The sequence below is a fragment of the Oreochromis niloticus genome, linkage group LG20 (assembly GCF_001858045.2).
Source record: "Oreochromis niloticus isolate F11D_XX linkage group LG20, O_niloticus_UMD_NMBU, whole genome shotgun sequence".
Classification (NCBI taxonomy): domain Eukaryota; kingdom Metazoa; phylum Chordata; class Actinopteri; order Cichliformes; family Cichlidae; genus Oreochromis; species Oreochromis niloticus.
This window is the reverse complement of record NC_031984.2, coordinates 27,344,788-27,361,033: the sequence shown is the minus strand read 5'-3', so window position 1 is coordinate 27,361,033 and position 16,246 is coordinate 27,344,788. Positions and strand designations below refer to the sequence as shown.

The following is a 16,246-nucleotide window of genomic DNA, read 5'->3' as shown; positions in this document are numbered from 1 at the left end:
GATAACTTTATTTTTTCATATATGCTGTTACCTCCCTCTCAGAAAAACAGACAACATGCACACACACAGAATAGTATGGAGGTGGTATTTCATTAAGCGTGTTCACTCAGGGGCTCAGTGGGTAAGCAGCTATGATTTTTATCAGTGAGAACGCAAACACAAAAAAACATTTAATATGACGTACCTCGGGCCTCAATGAGCTCCCAGCCTGTGGAACGAGTTGGTCAGTTCCTTTTTATGCGTCAGTGTGTGTTTGTGTGTTTTTGTATTTGACAAACACTGAAAGGTAAAATGAAGAAAAGCTAAATGTAAGTGGAATGTGTTTATTCAGTAACCAATAACCTGTTAATTTTAGCATTTAGTTAATTTTAGAAGCAATGTTTTTTTTCAGCGCCTGTTTAATCATTCATTAGTTAAAGCTTTATTTTAAATCGCTACACTGCTTGTTTTTCATTATGAAGGGTTGTTTGTGAGGAAAGGTTTTTGAAAAGTTTAGTATTTAACAGGTTAAATACAGCATCAAATCCTAAAGCTCAGCCAACATGAGCAGCAGGTTCTCCTTTCACTGTGATCAAACACACAATGGGGGAACAACAAAGCAGAATTATGCTGAGTCATTGTGTGTACGCACCTTTAAAATAGTACCCTGTGTTTCCTACTGTAAATGACACATTACAGTGAGGGCTTTTTATACATGGCCTTCAGTTCATTAAATAAATAATACTCTATTTATTTTAGGACTGGAAAGATCACAGAAGTAAATACAGTTATCAATCAATTCAGTATTTTTGACACTGCAATTTTCAAATGTCATATGCAAAGGTTTTATTTATTAGTTCATTTCTTTTCAAAATGTTTGTTGTGAAAAAGCCCTTTTGTGGCGGTGCATACTTACAGGCCATCAAAGTAATATGGTATTACTTGTGGTATTGCAGTGAAGGTATATGAAAAATTAGACTGTGTAAATCCTATGAATGGTAAGGTAAAAAATGCTGTAAAATATTGTTGCATTAATGCTCCTAAACATTACCAACATGCTTTTTTTTAAAGCAAACAAACAAATCAAGACTGTGACATTTCTATGTGAGCTGGTGAACTAATATGAAAGGAAGCACAATTTTGAAATGACTGTACTTCTGTGGTATAAATGAAGATCAACATTATCTTTTTAAACCATTATGAGAGCGTACGCATGCTCCACCTACATATTATTTTGTTCCTCCACAAGCTGCAAGTGTTTTAGCTCTTAGCTTACTGGTGGTTTAGACTGAACTTAAAGACACAGAGTTAAAGTGTGTCAGAAATAATTAATTTAAGGCTTTAAGTACAATTACTGCTGTAGTTAGCTCCTCCCTTTGTGATGTCACACCGCTGAATCACATAACTGGCAGAGGGCCTGTAAAGAATTCCTGCGCTGGTCTGTGCATGCTTACTGCAGTCAAACCAGATTCCTGTATTAGTGTTGGCTGTAGATGAGAAGTCTAGACTCACTTAGCTGGGTTTTCCACTGGAGTGGAACAGGAGCACAACGGGAGCTAAACGGCTGTGACATACCTGCACATGTGCTGACGCACAGTAAGAGTAAAAAGCTGGCACACTCGAGTGTTTCAAGGTGTGGAGCTGATTACAGGTTTTGGTAGAAGCATTGCCAGATTATAGGAAATATCTTATTTAATCCATGTGAGAAATATTCGCTTTCACTGTTTTTGTTTTTATCAGGAACAAGCTGCAATTTGTGAGCAAATGCCTTCATTAGAAACACTGAGGAGTATCTTTTCATCTATCCATTTCATAAACTATACTCATCTTTGTTTGGTTATTTCTAAAACGCATTAAAGACAGGATAATCGTAGCTTTTACAAAGATTCGATTCATAATATAATCAGTCATTTATTGTCAGGTCAGTGTTTGAAGAATGCAGATAAAGACATATAAGATGTGACAGACTTATTACACACTGTACTTACCTGCATGGAGTTTGCAGGCCCATAGTAGGTAAATAACTAACACAGAATAGCTTTAACTTTGTTACTTACTCAGAATATCTCTGACACTACAGATGGCGGTCTGCCTCTGCTGTTTGATTTGTCATAAATGTGTCCCACTTTAGGTTTTCTTCAGTGCTTTTTTTGTTTTTCCTATCATTGAGAAACACAATATGTTAAGTGTGTGATTAAATGATGTATGATATACCTTAATTTTTTAAAATTATTATTTTTTAAGCACATTGTGATATTACTTCCAAAGCTGCTACCTTGATGAAAAATCATTTTTTACCTCCTCTTATTCAAAAGTTAAGTAGCTATTTAGCATGCAAACATTAGTATTGGCCTGTTCGACCATAAAATATTCTTTGTTATTAAGAATAAATCGAACTTACATAATTTGGATACTGCTGCAGGGCAAATTCACAAAATACACTGCTGTGAACACACATATTTAAGTTAGCTAGCTAGCTAGCAACTTTTAGCTAACTTAGTTTAACATGGAAGAACATAATAAATACTACAGGAACACGCCATAGCATAGTCAAGTTGTACAGAAGCTATCAGAAGCTCTGGTAGTTACAGGCTGTCTGCTGGGCAAAGAAAAGCATCTGGTGTCAGTTAACGTTAACCTTCTGAAGTCATCTGCAAGCCTAACAGCTAATATGTACAACTGTTGGTGCTGTAGTAAACACTAAACTTGGGCCTCCTGTGGGCAAGAAAAGTAACTGCAGCAGCAGCTCAGAAGAAAGGAAAGTCGGCCCTTAACGAGAACCGGTAAGTTTGTAGGTGGAAATTTTGGTAGTTTCACCTAAGGTGTGGAAGCTTATTTTTGCTAAAGGAAAATTAAAATAAAAAAATGAAAATAAAATAAAATAAAAAAATGCGACTGGTAGAGTTAAGTCAAAATTTCAAGCTACAGCGGTCCCTCATTTATTGTGGAAGTTACGTTCTAAAAATAACCTGTGATAGGTGAAATCCGCAAAGTAGCTAACTTTATTTTTTACAATTATTATAGATGTTTTAAGGCTGTAAAACCCCTCACTACACACTTTATACACTTTTCTCAGACAGTCATGAACATTTTCACACTTTTCTCTTTTATTTACTCTCAAAGTTCAAACATTCGTAGAAAAATAAGTCCAGTATTATATTATAATCCGAAAAATACGGTAACTTCTACCTTCCTTTAGCATGTCCAGAAGTCCAACTTTTGTGTGATGGTTAGCATCTTCCTCTGCCTTTTGGGTGCTACCGCAGGTGCCTTTGACGGTGAAAAACATTGTTGTGTTTGTTGGGGAGAAAACTTACAAGCATACAGTACAGCACTTCAGAGTCACACTGTAGCGATCGAAGATTTATGTAAATTTGACAAGCTGAACACATTCTGTACTGTACAGGAGATTGTTTGACGATGGTCTACTGCCGATCGGGACGCAGAACACAATGTGCTGTAATGTTTTTAAAAAAAGTAAAATTGCATTTTAAAAAAATCTGTGAAACAGCGAGCCCGCGAAAGGTGAACCGCATTACAGCGAAGGACCACTGTATATTTTTTAAGATTTCGAGGTAGATATTTTTGAACTTACTTCCAAGTTGAAATTTTGAGATACCTAACAAAACTTTAAAAAAGTAACCAAAAATCGTACCCAAGCTTCCATAATTTGCACATAAAAAAAACACTCACAGTGAAACTGTATGTTAGCCTACCTTAGCAGCAGCTGTTTAATGGTTTCTCGCTTTTTTCTCAGACTGTTGATAAACTCTGACTCGCACAGATATGCTTTAACCCCCAAAACATTGCAAAAATAATTGTTAAGGTTTACTTAATAATAAATAGTTCATGACGCTAATCTTGGCTTGTTCAGTTATAGCTAGAAGATTTAATGTGTTAATGTTGGGTTTTAATAATCAAATCTTTTAAATGGCATAAACCAAGTAACATTAGTGGGTAGCCTCTCAGCTAGATTTTCGTTTTCACAACGTGACAGAATTTAGATTCAAATATACCAAATAAATGAATCTAGCTGCTTTAACTAGAAGATGCTGTTCTTTAGCTTTAGCTAGTAGCAACAAAGTGAAATATAAAAGGATAACATAACAAGTACTGTCATGTTCTTGTAAAAGATTTTTGTTTTTATCTATGAGTCATTTTCCACTTAAAAATCAAGCGGTATTCCTCCTGTGTCTTCTCATAGCTTTAAAGGGTGTAACCAACACAACGATTTTTTATACCTTATGTTCCCAAACGTGGAATTCTTTGGAGATTCCTTCTAAATCTCTAAACAAGGCACTCTGGAGCTCCATGCACAGCAACTTAGGTTTGATGCATATGACAAAAGACCTAATTAAGTTTTATAGCGTTTACTTTGAAATCATCAAAATTACATTGTTACACAGTAAAAAAAAACCCTGTATGCTCTCATGCCTAATGCAGCTCTCCGCCCCACTCCGTTGTACATGACATCAATCACCATAGTAAAGGGAACAACAACAACAACCAGTCAAATACACATATTTATATACACATATATATCATCCTACATTATGATCTTCTTATGCAAGAGGTAGGAATGAATCATCAAGTTTGTACAAAATTGCACTGTGACTCTTACACTTATAGCACATTTACTTACTAACAAGTAAAAGTAATATAGGCGATACATGTGTTCATGCTTGTTACACGGCTGTTTCAAAACAAAGGACAATATGTACATTTCCACTTGCACATTTTCCCATATCATTGTTATTCTCTGTGAAATTCGATGTCTTTCTGTTTCCATGTTGCACTTGTCACCAGAGGGAATAAGCAGATATCGACCCTGGGAACGTAGTGTCGCCCCTCAATACTACAGCCCCCTGTGCTCTGCTGCTGTAATCCTGTAAGGAAATCATGAATAGCAGCAGCGAGCGCGAGAGACCCTATTCAGACAAGCTTTTCTTTGCATCGTAACTTAACTCCATTTCTTCCACTATAACACCTTGACAAGGAGAATCCCTCTAAATAATGGGTTGTGTGGGGACACCATTGCTGCAGGGTGCATCCCTGTAATTGCAGCGCACTTCCTGGTTTGAGTCAGTTGAGATGACATGGGAATAGGTGAGCCTTCAAAGACACACAAAACTTAAGGTGTCACTCCCCCAAGATAGGACAGTCAGTAACACAACACACACCTAACGATATATTCCTGTATTTTAAATTCACATACTAACCCACTGTCTTTCTGGCATATTCTATCTCATGTGTTTTTTCCTTACAATAAGGCCCAGGAGTATGAGTATCAGTGGAGCACCACCCACAGAAAGTTAAACCTTAATGGAAAGAAAAAGAAAGTAAAAGTAAAAAGTGTCATATTTCCCACGCCCTTTACTAACAAATGGAGGTCAAAGGAAAGATATGAATTCAGGTATAAAGGAAGATAGGATAAAAAAAGGGATGGTGACATTAATTACACAAGTATATTCACTAAAACTCATATATGAGCAGACACACAGACACACACACACACAAATGTACACAGTCTCTTAGCAGATGGTGAACCATGAGGTTGTAAAACAAGCCTGTTCTCTTTGTCCACCTACGCAGCACTTTGCACAGTGTGTCTATCAGATGGCGGCTCTTTATCAAGGTGTGGCTCACACTGGCTCCACACAAAGCTCTGTTAAACAAGAATATAGGAGGCCTCCTTGTAACAACTGGGGTGTTGTGGCTGGACTAGTTTTATTGCCAAGCAGCTCCCTCTTGTAGCTGGTATTTTGCACTTGGGCATTTACACTTTTACAGCCATATGTGTATAAATAATTCAACTGATCAGACTGGCAACTTCCTTCTTTTACATTTGATTCATCACAGAGGATAATTGTCTAATTGGGTTGTGGTGCAAAAAAACAAACCAGATCAATAGAGCCAAAATCACGCTGACTCACAGTTTGGTTGTCCTGTCATCTTATCAGTCGAACCAAACTTGATGTAGGCTCTAAAAAGCACAGTACTTTGGTCCATATGTCTGCTCACAGTGTGCTTATGTTGCTCGTGGTTGCCCCTCTGTATGTGTAATTATATGGTTGCATGTGTGCTGGGTCTAAAAGGTACCCACCCCTGTCAATTATCAGGCTGTTTGGAGGAAGAGAGAAGATTATGCATAATTGCCAGCCATAGCTGGGCCTGGGTGTTTCCCCCAGAGTCAAATCACTGAGACAGAAGGTGATTAGTGGATTTGCCATGCGAGCAGACTAATGCTATGTTGCTCAACTGCATACCTGCTGCTGGATTTGGCACTAGACTTTATGATTAATGATGATGTCTGGAAGTATCAAGAACGATTCGCCTTGGATGAAGTAGTTTTATGATAAACTAATGTTCACATTAAATTATGTCTTAGTTTAATGGGATACTTGGGTTTACTTTTATTACTCAGATTTCTAACTTAAATTGTGTAAACTGGACCTAAAGATATAGGGTAGCCCACAGGTAGGATGATGTCTTGTTTAGCGCTTACTTACTACTTATTCACCCATTGATATAAGCACTTTATTCTTCTACATCTTAATGGTTGCTATCAACTATTCACACACGCAAATCTGACCCAAGTTACACTTTGGCCAGACTGGAGTAGCCAGAGCTCAAGTCACCAGCCTTCAGATTAGCAGATGACCTGCTCTACCTCCTGTCCTACAGACAACCCAATGTTAAACCCATATTAAATGTGTAACGAGGGGGAAAAACACACTGGATAAAACCTACAGCAACATCCAAAAAGGCTACAGAGCAACCCCTTTACCACATTTAGGTTTGTCAGACCACATGTCCATGCTGCTGATCCCTGCATACACTCCCGTTAGGAGAAGAGCCCCCCCAGTCACAAAAACTGTGAAAACCTGGCCAGAAGGTGCATCACATCAGCTGCAGGACTGTTTTGAAAACACGGACTGGAGCGTGTTTGAACATCAGGAGCTTGAAGAGCACACAACATCAGTGCTCTCATATATTAACTTCTGTATCAACAGTGTCACTGTGGACAAACGTCTCTGGGTGTATTCCAACCAGAAACCCTGGATGACTAAAGAGGTCCAGGTCCTGCTGAAGCAACGTGACGCCGCTTTTAGATCCGGTGATGGTATGCAGTACAGTGCAGCCAGATCTAAGTTGAAAACAGGCATCAGAGAAGCCAAGGCAGCGTACAAGAGAAGGATTGAAGACCACTTCAGCAACAACAACTCACGACAGGTATGGCAGGGAGTTCAGCGCTTAACCAACTACAAACCTTGCAATACCACATTGACTGAGGGTAACGCGGCGCTTGCGGAGGAGCTAAACCACTTCTTTGCACGAATTGAGGTGAAGGGACCAGAGGCAGCAGCAGCAAAAACATCGGACAGCAGCAGCAGCCCAAGCCTCATAGTGCAGGAATATGAGGTGAGGCGCACACTAAGGGCAGTGAACCCCAGGAAGGCCGCCGGACCAGATGGGGTAACTGCAAGGGTCCTAAGAGAGTGTGCAGACCAGCTGGCTGGGGTCTTCACTAAGATCTTCAACACTTCACTGTCCCAGTCCTGCATCCCGCCGTGCCTGAAATCAGCCACAATTGTCCCGCTGCCAAAGTGTACTAACATTAGCAGCCTCAACGACTACCGACCAGTTGCTCTAACACCTGTTATAATGAAGTGCTTCGAGGAACTGGTCCGACGTCACATCATGTCCTGCCTGCCACCCACACTCGACCCGCTCCAGTTCGCATACAGAGCTAACAGATCAACTGAAGATACCATTGCTACAACGCTCCACACCACTATCTCTCACCTGGAAGTGGAGGGCCGTTACGCCAGGCTGCTCTTTGTTGACTTTAGCTCTGCTTTCAATACGATACTCCCGGACAGACTAATAGTTAAACTGCTGGAAATCGGACTTCCTTCTACCACCTGCTGCTGGATCAGAGACTTCCTCTTAGATCGTGTACAGAGAGTTAGAGTGGGGCCTCATTTTTCCTCAGCCCTCAGCCTCAACACCGGCTCTCCACAAGGCTGTGTACTGAGTCCCCTACTGTACACTCTGTACACACATGACTGTGTTAGTACCCACCCAGACAACGCAGTCATCAAGTTTGCAGATGATACCACCGTGGTGGGGCTCATCTCTGGGGGAGATGAGACGGTGTACAGAGCTAAAGTTCAGAGGCTGTCAGATTGGTGTGTAGATAACAACCTGGACCTCAATACCACCAAGACAAAAGAACTGGTTGTTGACTTCAGAAGGAGGAAGTCTGAGCTGCAGCCTGTCAGCATCAACGGGGAGTGTGTGGAAAGGGTCTCCAGTTTCAAGTTTCTGGGTGTGCACATAGACACAGACCTCCAATGGAGCTCTAACACCTCTGCGGTTTTAAAGAAGGCCCAACAGCATCTCCACTTTCTGAGAATCCTCAGAAAAATGGACCTGAAGAAGGAGCTGCTGACCGTCTTCTACCGCTGCTCCATTGAAAGTGTGCTGACATATTGCATCGGTGTGTGGTTCTCCAGCTGCACCACAGCACACAGAAAGGCACTCCAGAGGGTCATTAATATGGCCCAAAAAATCATTGGACATCCTCTTGCCTCCCTGAAGGACCTGTACAGCACTCGCTGGGCACGCAGCATCCTACGGGACTGTACACACCCAGGACACTGGGTGTTTAAGCTGCTGCCGTCTGGCAGGAGGTTCAGGCTGCTGAGGTCCCAAACAAATAGACTCAAACCAGCTTTTACAACAGGGCAACAGCCCTAATCAATGCAAATAGCTGACCTGATTGGCTACCTCCCTGCACTTTTTGGGGGGGAGGTATCAACAGTAAAAACAATAACAATAATAATTTTTATATTTATTACAAGGTGCAATAATAATTAATGTGCAATAATAACAGTGTGCAATACAATTACACTTATTCTTCTTTCTTTATTACTAAGTTAATATACTGTGTTGTGTTGTTTGTGTTGCGTTGTGATGTGTCGTATCGTGTCGTGTTGTGTTATATGTAGTGTCGACGTAGGACAGTTTTCCAATTTCATTGTACTATTGTACTATGTACGACTGTGCAATGACAATAAAGAGTTATCTTAAAAGATGGAGACCGGTGTATCTAAAGCGAACAAGTCCCCTGAAACTTGTTAAGATGTTAATGACACTGAGCCAGTAGAGAACACTATTTTACCTACGAGGTCACCCTGGAAAACTGGCAAATCCATTTTGATTGACACATTGCTCTCATGTTACCATAGGGTCCACACAATAGAGGCTTACGGGCAATAAATAATGAATGAAGCTAAACTTAGAGGTCCGGTTGGTGTGGGATACACAATCTTGACTTGTTAGATTGTGTTGTAAGATTCAATCTACAAGTAGCAACTGTTGCCAAGGGTCCCATTACCCGAGTAACTGGTGATTGTTTACATTACTAGTTGGTTTTCTTGCTTTCATTGTGCGATACTGTGGCTAACTTTAGACTAAACTGCACACAGACCATGTGATTGCGCCCCTGTCGAGTCTGTCCTTCAGTCTGTGGGTTTAACTGTTTGTCTTGGCCCTGCAGTTGGACTATAAGGTTGAGTGCACTTGGCAGAAGAAGAGTAAGCTGACAAGTCTTTCAGGGAGCCCTGATGTCTGTGTGTGTGAAGCTGTAGTTGCAGGTAGGGCTGTTCGATATAACGATATATATCGGATGACGATATGAAAACGTCTATCGTTTCATTTTACGCTATCGTTTGTTTCGTGGTGTCGCAAAATAAACTGTTTACGGCAATATTTTTTCATTATTTTGATGGTCACTGTAGTGGCTATATTAATTTCCTAAAGTTCTCTCTTTCTCTTATATTTAATATAACCACACTACAGACGGACAAGCGCTTGTTTGTATGCGTTGTCATTAGCAACAACGACGGTAAAACCACCGCATGTCTGCTTGTTTATTTTCCACATAAACCTTTCACAATAAAGCTCAAGATCCTGTTGAGACTTTTCAAAATAAACTGAATCACGTGAAAGATGCAGAGTATTTACGGATGAGAAGCAAAAAAGAGCCGTCAGGTGCTAAAAAATAAACCTTAGACTCAAACGTTAGAACAGGCTTTTCCCCGCAGCACGCTGTGTAATAAATACTCACAAAGAAAACAGCTGCCGTTACAACCTATGTCTAAAAATGTATAGTTTCATGCATCAGTTAAAACACTGGACTCCAGGTACGCGACGCCCAGCTGGAAACACTTCACGCAAGTCGAGCTGCCCGAGATTCACAGAATTTACAGAAAATGTTACATTTTTGTGATTTATATCGTTATCGGACGATAGATGTCTTAATATCGGGATATGAGATTTTGGTCATATTGCACAGCCCTAGTTGCAGGTAAACCGTTTTACTCTTGAATAGCTGTAGTAGTTCTGCTCCTGCTTTCCAACATAAATACCTACATACATTTATGTTACTCACACAAAACAACAGTAAAAGGACTAACAGAGCTAATTTCTTATTAAACCACAGCAAAAGGTAAAGCCATACAACCATGTATCACATTTCCACTGCTACTATTTGCATACTAGATCAGCATACCAGCCTGATCACATGCTGTTGGTACAGGAAGCAGGCCACCTAAGTACGTGTACTTAATGTTTTTTCTTCCTTCACCATTTTCTAGAAGACCAGTGACATGGTGCTGCAATTTCAGCATAACATAATTAGGCACATTCAACTTCACATGTCATCACATTGTAAGCCTTTGGAAGGAGATCACTTTAGAAGAGCCACACTGACAAATGAAGTTAAATTGGCAGTTTGGACTGATGTGTAATTTAACATGCATTTTAGGAAGAGGATTTATTAAGAGTCATTCTCTGCCATTATGAACCTGTTTGAAGTATGAACAGTGTGACGCTCAAATAATATAATAGTAAAAAATATGCACATACCAAAATACTATGAATGAAGCGTACTCTACAGTACTTCTTTTCCTCTTGTTCCACTCTTTATGTCAACAGGATCACTGTGAATCAAAATAGCTCCTCCCACTTTCTAATTATGGATCAATAATAAATGACCCCAGCGACCTTCGCCAGAGCAAAGACATGTCATCAAAGTGCTCAGTGGATCCCTGCAGCTATGGCCAGGATGCAGCAGAGACCAGACTGGAGAAGAAGCGAGGGCAAGAAAAGGAGGAAACAGAAGTTCCCTGTGGAAACAGCCGGCCTGCAGGAAGTCTGAGGAAGCAGGGACCAGGAAGAGAACAGACACTGCCGCCAGAGACACAGACTTGGAAAGAGGGACAGACATTTTCCCACTCGCCTGTCGACCAGGAGAGCCAAAGTGGAGGTGTGTGTGGAGTAAAGAGGGCGCCTTATTTTAAATTCTGTCCATAGGGTGTTTTTTATTTTAGCACACAAAAATGCAAGTCTGCATATTTTAATCCAATAAAGTAAAAAGACTATCAGTCAAACAGCTTAAATATTCCCCAGAATACAATAGAATTAATTTCTTCTACCTTTCTGTTGTAAAGAAATCAATCGGTAATGTGTTGTGTTTGTGTATCAGGTCCATGTGTAGTGGCACAACCCCTCCAGAGGTCCAAATTAAAGGACTTGTCAGGCAGGCAGATAGAGGAGCCGAGGGGGCCTGGGCCTTTTTACTTTTTTGGAGGAACCAACGGAGCTAAAATGTTAGTATGAATTATTGAATTTCAAAGTAACTGTTGTGCAGAAATGTATGGTGTGATGTTTGAATAAAAAATAGCATGGTCTATCTTTTGTTTTGGGCCTTTTGTCAGTCTAAAGCTTTTCTAATGTGACCCCTTACTTCTTGTTTGTGGTGTGATTAGAGTCTAAGTGATTTCCTCTGGGACTTTTCCTTCAGAGTGAGCAATTACTGTGAGAGCAGTGGATGGAAGAGGATTTACAACAAGGACAGGGAGGATTTCAATCTCAAGTGGTGCGAGACCAAATCACTAGCCCAGTACTCCAACTTCAGAGAAGGTAGTGGGAATACAGAGGATATCATCTGGAGCTGGTTTACGACGAGCCTCTGCAAGAAAATACGCAATCTTTGTTGCTTAGCCTAAGAGACAGAAGTAAAAGTAGACATGCTGACTAACTAATATTTCATGGTTTGTTCTTAGTGAAAACAAGTTTTATTGTATTCTGTTTACAGAAGGAAACTAATAATTAAAAAAAAATCCTCATTTTTTGTTCCCAGGCAAGCAGTTGATGTACCAGATTCCCAATAACAAGGTGCTCACCACGAAGATCGGTCTCCTCAGCAGTCTTCAACAGTACGAGCGAGTGAGCAGCAGAGTCAGCCATGGTCAAGCACTTAGGTGAGCTCGACATTTATTTTCCTTTCTTTGTCTTTGTCTCTCTCTCGTATCCAAAATGGTTGTTTCTCTTAAAAGCAGACAGGTATATCTCTGTTACCAAATTTTACAGCTGTGTCAAATCTCCCAGCTTCTATCCGGTGCGATTACTGTGGCTCAATAGAAGCCCTACTCTGTAAATAATGGTTTAAAACCATATCAGCCTGTGAAACTATTTAATAAACATGCCAAATAACCTCATCAGATATCCAGCCTCTCCATTGAATCACAGAAGCTTTGTGTCGCAGGTATATGTTGGATCTGTGGTTAATTATTAATAGTAAATTAGTTTGATTTTACAACCTGATTTTTTTAAGTCATGGTTGGCAAGGAAATACAATAGTTTTAAAAACAGAACCAAAGAGAGCGCCTGTACGCTCATAGAGACATACAGTTAAAGAAAAGCTGCACTTATAGTCACAAACATTAAAAATGTACTTCACTTTCATAATTGGCATATGCTGAACGGGACTCCAGAAATGTGTTTGTGCAAATTTATTGTGCAAACATCTGTGTCAGAGCAGGAAGTATTAGATGTTAGATGTAAACTCTGATACTAACCTCATTTTTATGGTAAATGAGGTCATGTACAGATGGATACTTTATCTTTGGTTACAGAAAAAGAAAAAGGAAAACATGTATGAAAAGGAAAAAAGTCTCCCAACCTTTGCCCCTCAAAACTGGAGCTAAAGTAGGACAAAGCTAACAGTTTCTTAAACATGCAATACATTTTTCATTTTTTTGTTTTTTATTTGACTGCATCTGTATGTATCAGTGTGCATCGTAGAGGCCTCTGCATCAAGCTTAGTTCTGTAAGTTCAATTCAAGTCAATTTTATTTATATTGCAACAAATTACAGCAACAGTCACTTCAAACCACTTTATATTGTAAGGTAAAGAGCCTATAATAATACAGAGAAAACCCCACAACAATCATATGACCCCATATGAGCAAACGCTTCAATGATAGTAGGGAAAACTCTCTTTGACGTGAAGAAACCTCCGGCTGAACCAGGCTCAGGGAGGGGCGGCTATCTGCCGCGACTGGTTGGGTGTGAGGGGAGGAAGACAGGACAAAAGACATGCTGTGGAAGAGTTAATAATAACTAAAGATTAAATACAGAGGTGTATAAACACATAGTGAGTGAAGAAGAAACACTCAGTGCATCATGGGAAGCCTCAGCAGCATAGGCCTGTTGGAGCGTAACCAAGGGAGGGTTCAGGCTCACCTGATCCAGTTCTGACTGTAAAAAGTAAAGTTTTAAGCATAATCTTAAAATTAGAGAAAGGGTCTGCCTCCCAAATCCAAACTGGGAGCTGGTTCCACAGAAGAGGGGTCTGAAAGCTCCCATTCTACATTTAAATATCCGAGGGACCACAAGTAAGCCTGCAGTCTTAGCACGCAGTTCTCTACTGGACTGATACGGTACTATGAGGTCTTTAAGAGGGGGCCTGATTAATGAATACCTTGTATGTGAGAAGAAGATTTTTAATTTGATTCTGGATTTAACAGGGAGCCAATGAAGAAAAGCCAATATGGGAGAAATATGCCCTCTCTTTCTAGTCACTGTGTGCGCTCTTACTACAGCATTTTGGATCAACTGGAGGCTTGTCAGGAAGTTTTTGAACAGCTTTATTAATAATAGTCTATCCTAAAAGTAATAAATGCATGAATTAGTTTTCAGCATCACTCTGAGATATGATGTTCTTCATTTTAGAGATATCACACAAATGAAAAACTATGAACACTGAGTTATTTTAACCAGTTGTTCAGTTTTTAATGTGAATATGTGAAATTATAGTTAAAAATATTAAGATTAGAGTACTTCAGGTTCTACAAACAGAATTAAAAGTATATAAATGGAATTTTATACTAATGCTGGAAAATGTTTCAGTGCTAGTGAAGATATGCAATAATGGACTATTATACCAGTATATAGCAGGAAATATGCCATATTTTAGACTATGTGTGTGTTTTTGGTTGTTTTTATTACGAACTTCCTTCAGTACTTCAGAAAAATCAGTTTGCATATATGTAAAGATTGACTTAACCAGTTGAAATTATGGTATAACTGGGGTTTGGAATAAATCTGAACATATGCCACAAACGATGGATGAACAGAACATGTTGCTGTGGTACACCAATGATTTTGTACGTTTGTGGCCTGACTTTCTTTTTTGCCTCAAAGCCAGTTTTCCCGCAATCCATGGCACCGACATCCATGTGGGCTTCCTTGTTCGTTATGTTCTGTTGTAATTTACAGGAGGCTGAAAATGGAAGAGTTCATACCCACTACTTTGCGCATGGATGTGAGGGAAGAAAGGGAGGCTTTCTTTGCCCGACAGGAGGGTAACTGACATCTTACCTAACTACAACAACCTTTTACACATTAGCATTTTGATGCAACAATAACAGTACTGGTCGAACTGGAACATCCTTTAGTTTGCAGGTTTAAAATGAGATCAATCAAACTTGAAATGCATGTTGGGTCACGCATCCAACAATGAAAAGAAAGAGAATCGTTTGTCCTGGGTAGCGTTAAGACAACAGTCGCCTTGGTGAGTGTTTAATCAAGAGGCTGTGGACGCTGGAAAATAATGCACTTCACCTCCCATAAGGCCCTGATAAAATCACCAGGGGAACATGCTGTTGCCATAGAGATGAGTCAGCAGAGGGCAGGGCTGAGACACAAACACAAGGAGAGAGGTGCTGCAGGATCTGAATGCCAAAGAAAATACATTTAATATTAAAGATGACATTTTTTATGGTAAGCATTGTGGATGAAATCGATTTTTAACACCCACTGTAGTAATTACAGGCACAAAGCATAATGAGAGTAGCTGTGCACGGGTTTTGACAAACACGATTATCACTAAGTAAACAGCAGAAGAATACAGACAGCTGCTTTGGATCTGTTGGTGATGGATGAATTTGTGGAAAAGAAGAAAAAACAACAGAACCAACTCTAATAGAAGTGCAAATAAGAGTTAAAGACAGTCCATGCTGGCATCTCTTTTTAAACAGTGTATTAACTGTTTTTTAAAATTAGAAATTGAAATTTTGCATCATAATTTTTATTGACAGTTCACAATATGTTCTGAGCTTTTTTATGTCTTTATTTTTATAATGATATGACGTGTAGTGGACTAGAGATCATATTCCACTACAACATATAGAAAAAAAGGAAATACAAGTACCAGACTCACATTTCAGATTTAAACATTTGCTAAAGAGGTGAAAAGTAAATACAACACACTTGGGTGCAATCCAGTTTTCCCACAACTGTGCTTGAGTGCGACTAAAGCACGATTTCACCGAATCGGAATTTACTGGTGAAAATGACAAATGTCTCAATACAGGATTAAGCCTTGAAAGGTTAAAAACAATACAGAAAGGGAAACTGTCAGGTGGAAAGCTCAGTTCCTGTGACACCCCATTAATTAAATTTTGTTATTGTCGCCAGGTGTGAGCACCAATGAGAGCCGCATGTGGATCTGTAAGCCTACGGGTTTGAACCAGGGAAGAGGGATCTTCCTTTTGAAGAGCAAGGAGGACATAGCTGCCTTCAGACTGAAGCTGAAGCACATGGAGGACCGCCAGTTCAACAGGAAAATGCGTTACCGCCAGCCTCAGGCTTACATTGTTCAACAGTTGGTGAACACAGGCTATTAAGATTAATATCACCCACACTTGCAGTTCCCAGAGGAGCAGGCATATTATTCTATTTTTGTAGCTTGAGTGGCTGCTATTCCTGGTTTTTAGGATTGGCACATGATTTTAAAAGCATCAACAGGCTTCAAAAAGCCTTTAGTTTTGGGTCTCTGATTCAGCTGTCATTTTACAGTGCTTTTCTAAAATAACATGAACAGAAGTAACAGTAGTCAGTGATAAAGAACCAT

General features: G+C 39.8%; 1 protein-coding gene across 9 annotated transcripts in view; it reads left to right on the top strand.

Moving 5' to 3' along the window:
- Nucleotides 1-16,246, top strand: part of ttll10 (tubulin tyrosine ligase-like family, member 10) — a 39,263-nt gene that overhangs the window by 20,292 nt on the left and 2,725 nt on the right. For 3 of the 9 annotated variants that reach the window (XM_005459838.3, XM_005459841.4, XM_019349969.2), the window contains exons 2-7: nucleotides 10,984-11,314; nucleotides 11,534-11,657; nucleotides 11,852-11,970; nucleotides 12,191-12,311; nucleotides 14,611-14,696; nucleotides 15,811-15,997. In XM_005459838.3, the coding sequence (XP_005459895.1) occupies nucleotides 11,071-11,314; nucleotides 11,534-11,657; nucleotides 11,852-11,970; nucleotides 12,191-12,311; nucleotides 14,611-14,696; nucleotides 15,811-15,997 (881 nt within the window). In that variant the 5' untranslated portion in view covers nucleotides 10,984-11,070. Of the gene's footprint in view, nucleotides 1-2,613; nucleotides 2,763-9,367; nucleotides 9,642-10,243; nucleotides 10,355-10,983; nucleotides 11,315-11,533; nucleotides 11,658-11,851; nucleotides 11,971-12,190; nucleotides 12,312-14,610; nucleotides 14,697-15,810; nucleotides 15,998-16,246 lie in introns of those variants that run through there. The other 6 variants (XM_019349970.2, XM_005459839.4, XM_005459837.4 and 3 more) reach the window with 6 other exon arrangements.